Source organism: Bombina bombina, chromosome 5 (genome assembly GCF_027579735.1).
Source record: "Bombina bombina isolate aBomBom1 chromosome 5, aBomBom1.pri, whole genome shotgun sequence".
Taxonomy (NCBI): Eukaryota; Metazoa; Chordata; class Amphibia; order Anura; family Bombinatoridae; genus Bombina; species Bombina bombina.
Genome location: NC_069503.1, coordinates 246,202,098 through 246,218,365, shown reverse-complemented (window position 1 = coordinate 246,218,365; position 16,268 = coordinate 246,202,098). Strand labels below are relative to the sequence as shown.

Sequence of the window (16,268 nt, the reverse complement as noted above, 5' to 3'; positions counted from 1 at the left end):
ATTATATTATATATATTAACTATATTAACCCTAATTATATTAGGGTTAATATAGTTAATATCGTTATTATAATATATATATATATATATATATATATATATATATATATATTAAGTATAACAACCCTATCTAACTCTAACATCCCTAACTAAACTCTTATTAAAATAAATCTAATATTAATATTATTAATTAAAATATTCCTATTTAAATCTAAATACTTACCTATAAAATAAACCCTAAGATAGCTACAATATAATTAATAATTACATTGTAGCTATGTTAGGGTTTATATTTATTTTACAGGTAAATTGTTAATTATTTTAACTAGGTATAATAGCTATTAAATAGTTATTAACTATTTAATAGCTACCTAGTTAAAATAATTACCCAATTACCTGTAAAATAAATCCTAACCTAAGTTACAAATACACCTACACTATCAATAAATTAAAGAAACTACAAATATCTATCTAAAAATACAATTAAATAAACTAAACTAAATTACAAAAAAAAACAAACACTAAAATACAAAAAATAAAAAAAGATTACAAGATTTTTAAGCTAATTACACCTATTCTAAGCCCCCTAATAAAATAATAAAGCCCCCCAAAATAAAAAAAAATTCCCTACCCTATTCTAAATTAAAAAAAGTTCAAAGCTCTTTTACCTTACCAGCCCTTAAAAAGGCCTTTTGTGGGGGCATGCCCCAAAGAAAACTGCTCTTTTGCTTGAAAAAAAAACACAATACCACCCCCCAACATTACAACCCACCACCCACATACCCCTATTCTAAACCCACCCAAACCCCCCTTAAATAAACCTAACACTACCCCCCTGAAGATCTCCCTACCTTGTCTTCACCACACCGGGCCGAACTCCTCATCCGATCCGGGCGATGTCTTTATCCAAGCGGCAGCAAAGTCTTCTTCCATCCGGCAGCATCTTCCATCAAGCGGCATCTTCAATCTTCATACTTCGCTCCTCCGATGCGGAGCATCCATCCCAGCCGACGACTGAACGACGAATGAGGTACCTTTAAATGACGTCATCCAAGATGGCGTCCGTCGAATTCCGATTGGCTTATAGGATTCTATCAGCCAATCGGAATTAAGGTAGAAAAATCTGATTGGCTGATTGAATCAGCCAATCAGATTCAAGTTCAATCCGATCGGCTGAACCAATCAGCCAATCAGATTGAACTTGAATCTTATTTGCTGATTCAATCAGCCAATCAGATTTTTCTACCTTAATTCCGATTGGCTGATAGAATCCTATAAGCCAATCGGAATTCGACGGACGCCATCTTGGATGACGTCATTTAAAGGTACCTCATTCGTCGTTCAGTCGTTGGCCGGGATGGATGCTCCGCGTCGGAGGAGCGAAGTATGAAGATTGAAGATGCCGCTTGATGGAAGATGCTGCCGGATGGAAGAAGACTTTGCTGCAGCTTGGATAAAGACATCGCCCGGATCGGATGAGGAGTTCGGCCCGGTGTGGTGAAGACAAGGTAGGGAGATCTTCAGGGGGGTAGTGTTAGGTTTATTTAAGGGGGGTTTGGGTTACATTAGGGGTATGTGGGTGGTGGGTTGTAATGTTGGGGGGTGGTATTGTGGTTTTTTTTTCAGGCAAAAGATCAGTTTTCTTTGGGGCATGCCCCCACAAAAGGCCCTTTAAGGGCTGGTAAGGTAAAAGAGCTTTGAACTTTTTCTAATTTAGAATAGGGTAGGGCATTTTTTTTATTTTGGGGGGCTTTATTATTTTATTACGGGGCTTAGAATAGGTGTAATTAGCTTAAAAATCTTGTAATCTTTTTTTTTATTTTTTGTAATTTAGTGGGGGTTTTTTTGTAATTTAGTTTAGTTTATTTAATTGTATTTTTAGATAGATATTTATAGTTTATTTAATTTATTAATAGTGTAGGTGTATTTGTAACTTAGGTTAGGATTTATTTTACAGGTAATTGGGTAATTATTTTAACTAGGTAGCTATTAAATAGTTAATAACTATTTAATAGCTATTGTACCTAGTTAAAATAATTAACAATTTACCTGTAAAATAAATATAAACCCTAACATAGCTACAATGTAATTATTAATTATATTGTAGCTATCTTAGGGTTTATTTTATAGGTAAGTATTTAGATTTAAATAGGAATATTTTAGTTTATAATATGAATTATATTTATTTAATAAGAATTTAGTTAGGGGTGTTAGGGTTAGATAGAGTTAATATAGTTAATATAAATACTATAGTAACTATATTAACTATATTAACCCTAATATAATTAGGGTTAATATAGTTAATATATATAATGTAATAACTATATTAACTATAATATACTTAGGGTTAATATAGATAATATAGCTGGCGGCGGGGTAGGTAGATTAAATTAGGGGTTAATAATTTTAATATAGATGGTGGCGGTATAAGGGGCTTACATTAGGGGTTAATACCATTAATATAGGTGGCGGCGGTGTAGGGAGGGCAGGTTATAGGGCAAAAGAGCTGTTAACTTTGGGGCAAAGCCCCGCAAAAGGCCCTTTTAAGGGCTGGTAATAGAGCTTATTACTTTATGGATATTAGATTAGGGGTTAATAATATTAATATAGCTGGCGGCGGTGTAAGGGGTCACATTAGGGATAGATCAGTTAGATGGTGGCGGTTTTAGGGGCTTACAGTAGGGGGTTAGTTTATGTAGATGGCGGCGGTTTAGGGGTTAAATACTTTATTAGGGATTGTGGCGGGGGATCGCGGTTGACAGGTAGATAGACATTGCGCATGCGGTAGGTGTTAGGTTTATTTTGTAGCTAGTTTAGGGAGTTACGGGGCTCCAATAGTCAGCGTAAGGCTTCTTACGGCTGCTTTTTGTGGCGAGGTGAAAATGGAGTAAGATTTCTCCATTTTCGCCACGTAAGTCCTTACGCTGTATATTGGATACCAAACTGCGCTGGTTTGGTATACCTGTCTATGGCCCAAAAAACTACGGGCGACGGCAGAAATATACGCGCGTAACTTCTAGGTTACGCCGTATATGTGACACGAAACCAGCGCAAATATTGGCGTCGCAAGCTTTTGCGGGCGACGATTTTTATCGGATCGGGCCCATGGAGTTAAGTGTGCCAGGTGAATCTTTGCTTTTGGGCACAGGTTAAATGTGCTATCTATAATAGATTATTGCATAAAACCTTATGGTTTAGAGTTTAGATGTAAGTGATAATGGAAAAATTCACTTTACCTAAGCATCAACCACAAGAAAGCTTAAAGAGACCTGAAAACCAATTTACTTTCATGATTCAGATAGAGCATACAATTTTAAACTACTTTCTAATTTATTTTGCTATCTAATTTGCTTTGTTCCCTTGGTATCCTTTGTTAAAAATCATATCTAAGCAGGCTCAGGAGCTTTGGGCTATCTATTGATTGCTGGTTGCACATATATGCCTCTTGTCATTGGCCTACTAATGTGTTTATCTAGCTCCCAGTAGGGCATTGCTGCTCCTTCAGCAAAGGATAAAAAGAGAATTAAGCAAACATGATAATAAAGTAAATTAGAAAGTTGTTTAAAAATACAGGCTCTGTTGAATCATAAAATAAACATTTTGGGTTTCATGTCACAAATATAGCCAAATTCATAAAAAAAAATGTTTTTGGATGGTGATTATAATATTGATAAAATTAAATATATTTTTTCTTGATAAAATCTTCCTAATGTACAGTTAAATTGAATAACTCTCACTAAGTGTTAATGTTAAACTAAGTTCCTAGTATGTTGTATTTATTTATGGAACAGAGCATGAGCTGCTTTTTGTAGAAGATACATACAGTACTTAACATTACTTGTTTTTTTTATTTCAGTGTATACCAATTAAGGATCATGGATTTGTTCTCGGAGCCTATAAATGCATTTGCAAGCCTGGATTTTTTCATCCTGACATCTTTACAGTGAACGGCTTTCAAAGTAAGTGCCTTTCTGTAGAGAAAAAAAAAAGAAAAAGAAAGAAAAAAGTAGCATTAATAATTCAGAAATCCTTTTATCCTTGCCAGGGTTATATGGTGTGTTCCCAGTGGTCTGCAAGTTTATAATTATATAATCACTTAAGGAGGTTTATTGGCTATATACTCTGGGACTTTATAAAATACCTATTTTAAGCATATTTGGTTTTTAAATAATAAAATAAATATGAAAAGTTTTACTAGTAATGTAAAATATTGTTAGTATAAGGAATGAATCCATTCCTGGGGCCCGATCCGATATGCAGCGTCGCCCACAAAAGCTGGCTACGGCGAAATTTGCGCTGGTTTGGTATCCTATATACGGCGTAACCTAGAAGTTACGCTCGTATATTTCTGCCTTCGCCCGTAGTTTTTTGGGCCATAGGCAGGTATACCAAACCAGTGCAGTTTGGTATCCAATATACAGCGTAAGGACTTACGTGGCGAAAATGGAGAAATCTTACTCCATTTTCACCTCGCCACAAAATGCAGCCGTAGTAAGCCTTACGCTGTCTATTGGAGCCCCGTAACTCCCTAAACTACCTGCTAAATAAAACCTAACACCTAACGCATGCGCAATGTCTATCTACCTGTCAACCGCGATCCCCCGCCGCAATCCCTAATAAAGTATTTAACCCCTAAACCGCCACTCCCGGGTCCCGCCGCCACCTACATTAAATGTCTAACCCCCTAATGTGATCCCCCTACACCGTCGCCAGCTACCTTACCTACCCCCTAAAGTGAGCCCCTATCCCGCCACCATCTACTTTACCTACCCCCTAAAGTGAGCCCCTACCCCGCCGCCATCTATCTTACCTACCCCCTAAAGTGAGCCCCTACCCCGCCGCCATCTATCTTACCTACCCCCTAAAGTGAGCCCCTACCCCGCCGCCATTTATCTTACCTACCCCCTAAAGTGAGCCCCTACCCCACCGCCATCTATCTTACCTACCCCCTAAAGTGAGCCCCTACCCTGCCGCCATCTACCTTACCTACCCCCTAAAGTGAGCCCCTTACACCGCCGCAATCTATTTTAAAAATATTAACCCCTAATTTAATCCCCCTACACCGCCGCCAGCTATATTAACTATATTAACCCTAATTATATTAGGTTAATATAGTTAATATAGTTATATTATATATATTAACTATATTAAGCCTAATTATATTAGGGTTAATATAGTTAATATTGTTATTATATTATATATATATTAAGTATAATAACCCTATCTAACTCTAACATTCCTAACTAAATTCTTATTAAAATAGATCTAATTAATATTAATATTATTAATTAAAATATTCCTATTTAAATCTAAATACTTACCTATAAAATAAACCCTAAGATAGCTACAATGTAATTAATAATTATATTGTAGCTATTTTAGGGTTTATATTTATTTTACAGGTAACTTGGCATTTATTTTAACTAGGTACAATAGCTATTAAATAGTTAATAACTATTTAATAGCTACCTAGTTAAAATAATTACCAATTCACCTGTAAAATAAATCCTAACCTAAGTTACAAATACACCTACACTATCAATAAATTAAATAAACTACAAATATCTAAACTAAAATTCAATAAAATAAACTAAACTAAATTACAAAAAATAAAAAAAATATTACAAGATTTTTAAGCTAATTACACCTATTCTAAGCCCCCTAATAAAATAATAAAGCCCCCCAAAATAAAAAAAATTCCCTACCCTATTCTAAATTAAAAAAGTTCACAGTTCTTTTACCTTACCAGCCCTTAAAAGGGCCTTTTGCGGGGCATGCCCCAAAGAAAACAGCTCTTTTGCCTGTAAAAGAAAAACACAATACACCCCCCAACATTACAACCCACCAACCACATACCCCTATTCTAAACCCACCCAAACCCCCTTTAAAAAAACCTAACACTACCCCCTGTAGATCTCCCTACCTTGTCTTCACCCAGCCGGGCAGAACTCTTCCTCCGATCCGGGCGATGTCCAATCAAGCGGCAGAGAAGTCTTCTTCCATCTGGGCGATGTCTTCAATCAAGCGGCAGTGAAGTCTTCTTCCATCCGGCGATGTCTTCAATCAAGCGGCAGTGAAGTCTTCTTCCATCCGGGCGATGTCTTCAATCAAGCGTCAGTGAAGTCTTCTTCCATCCGGCGATGTCTTCAAGCAAAGCGGCATCTTCAATCTTCTTTCTTCGCTCCTCTGTGCGGAGCATCCATCCTGCACGAAGACTAAACTAGGAATGAGGTACCTTTAAATGACGTCATCCAAGATGGCGTCCGTCGAATTCCGATTGGCTGATAGGATTCTATCAGCCAATCAGAATTAAGGTAGAAAAATCTGATTGGCTGATTGAATCAGCCAATCAGGTTCAAGTTCAATCCGATTGGCTGAGTTAGATAGGGTTATTATACTTAATATATATATAATATAATAACGATATTAACCCTAATATAATTAGGGTTAATATAGTTAATATATATAATATAATAACTATATTAACTATATTAACCCTAATATAATTAGGGTTAATATAGCTGGCGGCGGTGTAGGGGGATTAAATTAGGGGTTAATATTTTTAAAATAGATGGCGGCGGTGTAAGGGGCTCACTTTAGGGGGTAGGTAAGATAGATGGCGGCAGGGTAGGGGCTCACTTTCGGGGGTAGGTTAGATAGATGGCAGCGGGGTAGGGGCTCACTTTAGGGGGTAGGTAAGATAGATGGCGGCGGGGTAGGGGCTCACTTTAGGGGGTAGGTAAGATAGATGGCGGCGGGGTAGGGGCTCACTTTAGGGGGTAGGTAAGATAGATGGCGGTGGGGTAGGGGCTCACTTTAGGGGGTAGGTAAGATAGATGGTGGCGGTGTAAGGGGCTCACTTTAGGGGGTAGGTAAGATAGATGGCGGCGGGGTAGGGGCTCACTTTATGGGGTAGATAAGATAGATGGCGGCGGGGTAGGGGCTCACTTTAGGGGGTAGGTAAGATAGATGGCGGCGGGGTAGGGGCTCACTTTAGGGGGTAGGTAAGATAGATGGTGGCGGGGTAGGGGCTCACTTTAGGGGGTTATAGATTTAATATAGCTGGCGGCGGGGTCCGGGAGCGGCGGTTTAGGGGTTAATACATTTTTTTATTGTTAGGATAGTGAGGGGGGATAGCGGATAGAGGGTTAAATCTGTCGGGCTATGTTTGGGAGGCGTGTTAGACAGTACGGGTGATTTTATAACTTAGTCAGGTTTTGTAGGCGCTGGCAGTTTCTAAAGTGCCGTAAGTCACTGGCGACTCCAGAAATTTGTACTTACGCAGATTTCTATACATTGCTGGTTTGTCAGACTTTCGGCACTTTAGCCTCTGACGGCGCCGTATATAGGATAGCTCGAGTTGCGAGCTGAAACTGCGGGCAGCGGGGGTTCCCTCGCTTGGGCCGCAAACTACGATCTTTATCGGATCGCGCCCCAGATGTTTATAGTACATCTCATTTTCAGCTTGGACTTTACTGAAGGGAAAATGCATTTGGCCAATAGAGAAGTTGACTTGGCTTTAGTGAGTTCCTAGTTAGAAACAGATTGGATCCAGCCATTTATTTTCAGTCATTAAATCTGTATAAATCGGTGGTTCAAATCAGTATTTCAAATTTTGTAGTATTACCTAGTTGGGTAATAGAATGTTGTAAACAGCTTATATGTATTTATTCTAGAGCATTAAAGGGATAGAAAAGTCAAAATTAAACTGGCATGATTCAGATAGAGCATGTCATTTTAAGACACTTTTAAATTCACTTCTATTTTCAAATGTGCTTCGTTCTCCTAGTATCCCTTGTTAAAAAATTAATACGCAGATATCATACACTAGTGGGAGCTGCTGCTAATTGGTGCCTGCACACATTTGTCTCTTGTGATTGGCTAAATAGATATTTTAAGCTTCCTGTTAGTAGTGCAATGCTGTCCCTTCAGCAATGGATAACAAGAGAATGAAGAACATTTGATAATAGAAATAAATTGGAAAGTCGTTTAAATTGTATGTTCTATCTGAATCATAAAAGAACATTTTGGGGTTTACTATCCCTTTAAAGTATAAGATTGATGATATGCTCTAATGAAAGGTTATATAAGCCATTACTAGTGGCTGATTAATGCTACTGCGAGCTCCAAACTTAAGTGTAAGCTTCCACTTTTATTAAAAAGAAAAAAGGTGTTAGAAAAAAAAAAAACGGCACTAGAAAGTGCCTTTACATTGCGGTCTATAGGGACTGTGTGTTCACTCTAAATATATATGTATATGCTTATATACATATATATATTTATGTGTTAATATGTATATATACACATATAAATACATAAATATATATGTATATGCTTATATATACACATATATATATATATATATATATATATATATATATATATATATATATATATATATATATATATATATATATATATATATATATATATATATATATATATATATGGGTTAATATGTATATATACACATATAAATACATAAATATATATGTATATATTCATATACATATATATTTTACATTTGCTGCCCATCGCTGCACGGCTTACCCCCTTTGCTGCACTAGATTCTCTGCCGTGTCTCACGGCATGAGAACAAGGCTCCCATTTGAGCCTATGGATTTATTGAGGTACAGAGAAAGTGATACACAACGTTTTGGGACTCAACCCTTAATCATGTGAACACTCTGGGTTGCGGGCACATGATAAATAACCAGCCATTACTAGTGGCTGATTAATGCTACTGTTAGGTATAAGTAGTGATGCAGTTATACACATATTAACACATAAATATATATATGTATATAAGCCTATACATATATATTTAGAGAGAACACACAGTCCCTATAGAACGCAATGTAAAAGCGGGGTTTTTTTTCTAACACCTTTTTTCTTTTTAATAAAAGTGGAAGCTTACACTTAAAGGGACACTGAACCCACATTTTTTTTATTTTGTGATTCAGATAGAGCATGCCATTTTAAGTAACTTTCTAATTTACTCCTATTATAATTTTTTCTTCATTCTCTTGCTATCTTTATTTGAAAAAGAATGCATCTAAGCTGGGGTTTTTTGGTTCAGACTCTGGACAGCACTTTTTTATTGGTGGATGAATTTATCCACCAATCAGCAAGAACAACCCAGGTTGTTCACCAAAAATGGGCCAGCATCTAAACTTAAATTCTTGCATTTCAAATAAAGATACCAAGAGAATGAAGAAAATTTGATAATAGGAGTAAATTAGAAAGTTGCTTAAAATGTCATGCTCTATCTGAATCACGAAAGAAACAATTGGGATACAGTGTCCCTTTAAGCTTGGATCTCGCGGTAGCATTAATCAGCTACTACTAGTAATGGCTGGTTATTTATCATGTGCCTGCAATCTGGCCCATAGACAGTAAATATTAACATTATAGGATTCAAACAATTAAAAGAACCTATTTTAAACAATATCACATGCATTTAATACTCTACAATTGGAAATTGAAAAACACATTAAGGGCTTATATAACCTTTCATTAGAGCATATCATCAATCTTATACTTTAAAGGGATAGTAAACCCCAAAATGTTCTTTAATGATTCAGATAGAACATACAATTTTAAACAACTTTCCAATATATTTCTATTATGAAATGTTTTTCATTCTCGTGTTATCAATTGCTGAAGGGACAGCATTGCACTACTGACAGGAAGGGTTGAGTTATGAAACGTTGTGTATCAGTTTCTCTGTACCTCAATACATTTATATGTTACATTTGGACAAGTGCTGCTGCTTTTTGTATCATTTGGTTTATCTGTAGTGTCTCCCTCCTGACAGCTTGCAGTTTCCCTGCAATGCGAACGCGAGGTTGCAAAAGCACAATTTGGCACTCCACTAATCTGGTCCTATATTAGCTGTTCCCATTGGAGATAATGGTTCTTAATGCAAATCCAATATTTGTACAAACAAAAACCTGCATAGACAAAATTCAGCTGAACTGGCTGTTTTGAAAAAAATCTGAAACAAATCTTTTGGATTAAACAAATTGGTTGCCCGTGCATAGAGTATACTACAACAGTTATTTCAAATGACAGAATAAAAGTAAAGAACCTGCAAACAATTTAATCTAATACAGTAGCTAAAATGGATCTTTAGAAGATATTCAAGAGGTGACATTTCTACAATGTAATGTCCCCTTCATTTTTAAAATGCAGATAACATTGTATAGGGATTAACAGTTTGGTATTTTAATTTTGCTTTAAATCATTTGCAAACTACAATAAACTATATTAATTCAAGTGAATCAGTTTGATATAAGGTTGTTTGCTTGTGACTCCATATTCTACTATGATCTTGATTTTTCATGTTCCAAATTATTATAACTATAGAGTGAAATAACCAGTTTAGCTAAAATGTGGTAGATCTGTTTATTTTGGCTAAGCAACTATACTAAATCACAACACTGAAACATTTTATTACATCCATTAAAAGGACATAAAATACATTTTTTCTTTCATGATTCAGATAGAGAATACAATTTTAAACCACTTTCCAATTACTTCTATTATCAAATGTGCTTCATTCTCTTGGTACCCTTTTGTAAAGGAGCAGTAATGCATCACTGGGATTTAGGTGAACAGATTGGGTGAACCAATAACATTAAGCATATATGTGGAGCCACCAATCAGCAGCTAGCTCCAAACAGTGCAACCCTGCTCCCGAATCTAGCTACCTGCTTTTCAACAAGGATAGCAAGATAACAATGCATATTTGATAATAAAAGTAAATTAGAAAATTGTTCAAATTGCATGCTCTATCTATCTTAATCATAAAACATTCATTTAGATATTGCTGTCCCTTTAAGCCATAAGATATAAGATATAAAAATCTTGCTAAGCACATATGGTGATAGCTTTGATTTTTAATAACTCTATTTTCTAAAATTAACTTTATATTAACAATATGACAATAGCTCTGGGACTGTGCAGCTGAGCACACAAGGCTGTGAATTTTGGAGGGTCATATGATGTTTACCCAGTCCAATTTGAGAGTGCAGACAACTTCCATGTTTTGTATGTGTCTAGGGAGATTACATAAGCCTGTGCACCCTTGGGTGGTTCCAGGTTTGTTTGATTGAGAACTTACATTATTTTGTTTGGCTGCATTAGGGACCCAGGATGGAGAGAGACCTTGACGTGGTTCCTGGGCTTGACCCATTTGGCCAGAGTCGCTAGCTAACTATTACATTTTTGCTTTTAATCTTAGCTGTGTACATGCAAGTGAGTGCCAGATTTCCTCTGTGTGTTGTATGCATGTGTATATATTTATATATTCAGCACTATATTAACATGCTAAAAAAAATTGTATGAAAAAGATTAAAGCGAAAGTCTACACCAAAATTGTTATTATTTTAAAAGATAGATAACGCCTTTACTATTCATTACCCAGCTTTGCCCAATCATCATTGTTATATTAATATACTTTATAATGTTTAAACCTCTAAATTGTTGCCTGTTTCTAAGTCACTACAGACTTCCTCTTATCACATGCATTTTATTAGCTTTTCACAGCAATATGTGTGCCATATAGATAACATTGTGCTCACTCCTGTGGAGTTGTGTAGGAACCAGCACTAATTGGCTAAATTGCAAATCTATAAATATCTCTGAGATAAGAGGGCTGTCTTCAGAGGCTTAGATTCATGGTGATCACAGAGGTAAAAAGTATATTAATATAACTGTGTTGGTTATGCACTACTGGGGAATGGGTAATAAAGGAATAATCTATCTTTTTAAACAATACAAATTTGGGAGTAGACTGTCCCTTTAACCTAAAGATGTATAAATTGACTGAAAATAATAAGATGTATATGTTTCTGCAAAACTCATCACTAGGAGCAATTGCTAGCTGGCAGATTCAGTCAGATTTTTTAATACTGTATTTGTGGTAATTTATACACCACAACAAATAAAAACAAAAAAAATAAAGAAATGTTACTTTTGAAAAAAAAAAAATGGAATATATTTTAAAATATTCACTTTTATACATAAAGAAAAAATTACTTTAATGTTCCTCGAAAACTATTAAGATCAATTTACTCAATTTAATATCATCCCCTTATTTTTCACCTATTTTCTATTTAAAAAAGTGCATAACAGTTTCCCACTCTAACTACATTTTATATTTTCTTTCAAAGCTTTATTCATGCCCACATGGATGTAAAATAATGGTATTTTATTGTCTCAACTGCGGCGTTTGAGTGAAGCATGCTACTTAATGAGCCAAATATGGCTGATTTAATTGCTTTATGCATAAAATAGTCATTCTGTCTCATAAACCAAGGTTATATAACTTTTTTCAGTTACAACATCACATTATTCAGGCCAGTGAACAATTTGTAAAAAAAAAAAAAAAAAAAGTGTATATCAAAATAATACTATATATTTTTGTAGAAAGAAAATACAAATGAACATAATGTACAAACCTACATATGAGCACAGGTCCAGCTATTTCTTCACAGGGAGTCCTGAGCAGCATATGGTCAGAGATTAATGCTAAGTCTACATGGGACTCCTGTTTGGCTCAGGGGAAGAAATGTATTATTGGGGGCTAAGCTCATAGGTCTAGATTACAAGTGGAGCGCAAAAATGCAATTGGTATATATCTTTACCACCGTTGACACGCAGTATGTTGCACTTGACTAGAGCTTGCATTTTGGCATTGCTATTGCAAGTGTATGGTTTGGTGCACACTGCAGTACATATGCTGGATAGAGTGGATGCGTCATTTAAATTACTAATGTCATTATTATTATTCTTTATTTATAAAGCACCAACAGATTCCGCAGCACTGCCCATGGGTACAAAGATAAAAGTACAACGGAAAAACAATACAATAAAAGACAACATTTTACAGACAGATACAGGGGGAATTGAGCACCCTATTCCCGTGGGCACTTACAATCTAGATGGGTAGGAGGATAGGAAACAGGAGGTGGGGACTGCAGAGGTGAATATGATATTAGTGAGGAGATAGATGAGGGCAACCGTTAGGTAAGTGAAATTCATTTGTTACTGAGTCGGGTGATACAAAAAGGTCTTTAGGGAGCGTTTAACCCCTTAAGGACAAGGCCATTTTTCAATTTCTTTCCCTTAAAGGGACACTGAACCCAATTTTTTTCTTTCATGATTCAGATAGAGCATGTAATTGTAAGCAACTTTCTAATTTACTTCTATTATCAATTTTTCTTCATTCTCTTAAAAGTACCCCCCTCCTCTGCCACCCACCACCCTCTCCCAGCACTCTCACCCAGCACTTTAATTTTGTATGTGGCTAGAGCGCGGGTGTGCATGCACACGCCCGCCCCTCACCTCCCTCCCACAGGCACCAGATATCAACAACTGCTGGCCGGAAGGAAGTTCCCCAGCGATGGGCCGCCTCCCTGCAATGGCTCCCAGCACCAACGATCGGCACCATTGCTGGCCAATGCAGAGAGGACCACAGAGTGGCTCTCTCTGCATTGGTGTGCCAAAAAAGGTATTGCAGTACTCAATATCGAGGCATCACGACATTACCTTGAAAGCATCTGGAAGCGATCAGGATCGTTTCCAGCCGCTTGAAACCCCTTTAAAGACCAGTTTTTGTATGACATACCCTGTACGACATGTGTCATTAAGGGGTTAAAGGAGGACAGGTTAGGGGAAAGTCTGACAGCTCAAGGAAGTGCATTTCAGAGGGTTGGTGCCGTACGAGAGAAGTCCTGTAGTCTAGCATGGGAGGAGGTAATGGTAGAGGATGCAAGGAGCAGGTCATTGTTGAATCTTAGGGGGCAGGCTGGAGTATATTGGTTGATGAGTGAGGACAGGTAGGGTGGGGCAGAATTGGTGACGGCTTTGTAGGTCAGGGTGAGAATTTTGAATTTAACTCTGCTGTGAATGGGAGGCCAGTGAAGGGACTCTCAGAGAGGTGCAGCAGAAACAGAGTGTCAGGAGAGGTGGATTAGCCTGGCAGAGGCATTTAGGATGGAATGAAGGGGAGAGAGGCTGGAGAGAGTGAGGCCAGTTAGTAGGTTATTACAGTAGTCAAGTCGGGAAATTACCAGGGCATCAATTAGCTGTTTAGTAGTTTCAGCGCTCAGAAACGGATGATTTTGTAGATATTACGTAGGTGGTTTCGGCAGGATGAAGAGAGTAATTGGATGTGGGGAATGAAGGACAGGTTTGAATCAAGTGTGACTCCAAGGCAGCTGACTTGGGGTGATAGTGGTGCTGCCAACAGTGATAGAAAAATTAGAAACTAGAGTTGGAAGGGGGATTAGAAGTAGCTCGGTCTTGGACATGTTTATTTTTAGGTGGTGAGAGGCCTTCCAGGAGGAAATGCCAAATAAGCAGTCGCTGATGTGAGAAATTACAGAAGGAGAGAGTGCAGGGGTGGATAGGTAGATCATGTTGGATAAGACGAATTCGCAAAGGTAAGCAAGTGCAAAAATTCTATTCAGTTAGTTTTTTTCATTAATTTCACTAGCTTTTTAAGAAATATGTTAAAACACAACAAAAAGTGCTAAAAGTTCATATCCAGATTTTCAAAAGAATTAAAGGGATACTGAACCCAATTTTTTTCTTTCATGATTCAGATAGAGAGCCAAATTATCAAAGTGCGAGCGGACATGATCCACTGTAGCGGATCATGTCTGCCGCACATTGATAAATGCCGACAGCATATGCTGTCAGCATTTATCATTGCACAAGCAATCGGCCGCTAGCAGGGGGTGTCAATCAACCCAATCTGATCAAGTTAATTGCTGTCCGCCGCCTCAGAGGTGGCGGACAAGTTAAGGAACAACGTTCTTAAGACCGCTGCTTCTTAACTCCTGTTTCCCGTAAGCCTGAAGGCTCGCGCAGAAACAAATGCGTTGGGGCAGATTTACATCTTGATAAATCAGCCCCAGTGCATGCAATTTTAAGTAACTTTCTCACTTACTTCTATTACAATTTTTTTTAAGTATCTTTATTTGAAAAAGCAGGAATATAAGCTTACGAGCCAGCCCATCTTTCTAAATGTAGCCACCAATGAGCAAGCACTATCCAGGGTGCTAAATCAAATATGGGCTATGCTCACATTCCTGCTTTTTCAAATAAAATACCAAGAGAACGGGAAAAAAAATTGATAATAGGAGTAAATTAGAAAGTTGCTTAAAATTGCATGCTCTATCTGAATCATGAAAGAAAAAAAATTGGGTTCAGTATCCCTAAATAAGTAAAGTAAATAAGAATGGATTGCACGTAAGCACAAAACTTATCCAACGGCTTGCAATTTAAAGGGACACTGAACCGAATTTTTTTCTTTTGTGATTCAGATAGAGCATGCAATTTTAAGCAACTTTCTAATTTACTCCTATTATCAATGTTTCTTCATTCTCTTGCCATCTTTATTTGAAAAGAAGGCATCTAAGCTTTTTTTCTTGGTTTAGAACTCCGGACAGCACTTTTTTATTGGTGGATGAATTTATCCACCAATCAGCAAGGACAACCCAGGTTGTTCACCAAACAACATTCTCTTAGTATCTTTATTTGAAAAGCAAGAATGTACGTTTAGATGCTGGCCCATCTTTGGTGAACAGCCTGGGTTGTTCTTGCGGATTGGTGGATAAATTCACCCACAAATAAACAAGTGCTGTCCTGGGTCTAAACCAAAAATTGGCTGGCTCCTTAGCTTAGATGCCTTCTTTTTCAAATAAAGATAGCAAGAGAATTAAGAAAAATTGATAATAGGAGTAAATTAGAAAGTTGCTTAAAATTGCATGCTCTATCTGAATCACAAAAGAAAAAAATTGGGTTCAGTGTCCCTTTAAGCACAATGAGCACACTGCTTTTAGCAATTTCCACTGAACGAATGGGGTGCAGTACATATGTACTGGGTAGCTTATTATGCCTAGGTTAAATATTTTAACCAGCAAATTTTAGTACACAATAGAGCATTACTGATTTGCGAGGTCAAGAGCAGCATAATATAATATATTGGTTGTTAACAAATGTGCTCCATTTGTAATCTAGACCAAAGTTAACAGTGATCATTTAAGCAACAAGAAAACACTTTTACAAAAGAGAATATTTTATTTTTACATCAGAATGTCCTTTTAAATAAGTGAATGTTGTGGTTTTATATAAAATGCCTTTGATATGATTGTAGCTTGTGCAAAATGAATTATCAGAGACTAAAGGGAACTGTATTGTGTCTTAATGCTTCTTGTAAGATAGCAAAACATTATATGATATTATACATGTTTTCCC

At 36.8% G+C, this 16,268-nt stretch overlaps 1 protein-coding gene across 1 annotated transcript in view; it reads left to right on the top strand.

The window, feature by feature from the left end:
* The window catches only part of GPR158 (G protein-coupled receptor 158), a 734,480-nt gene that overhangs the window by 354,114 nt on the left and 364,098 nt on the right, over window positions 1-16,268 (top strand). The window contains exon 3 of the mRNA XM_053713931.1: window positions 3,856-3,958. Coding sequence (XP_053569906.1) covers window positions 3,856-3,958 — 103 coding nt within the window. The remainder of the gene's footprint in view (window positions 1-3,855; window positions 3,959-16,268) is intronic.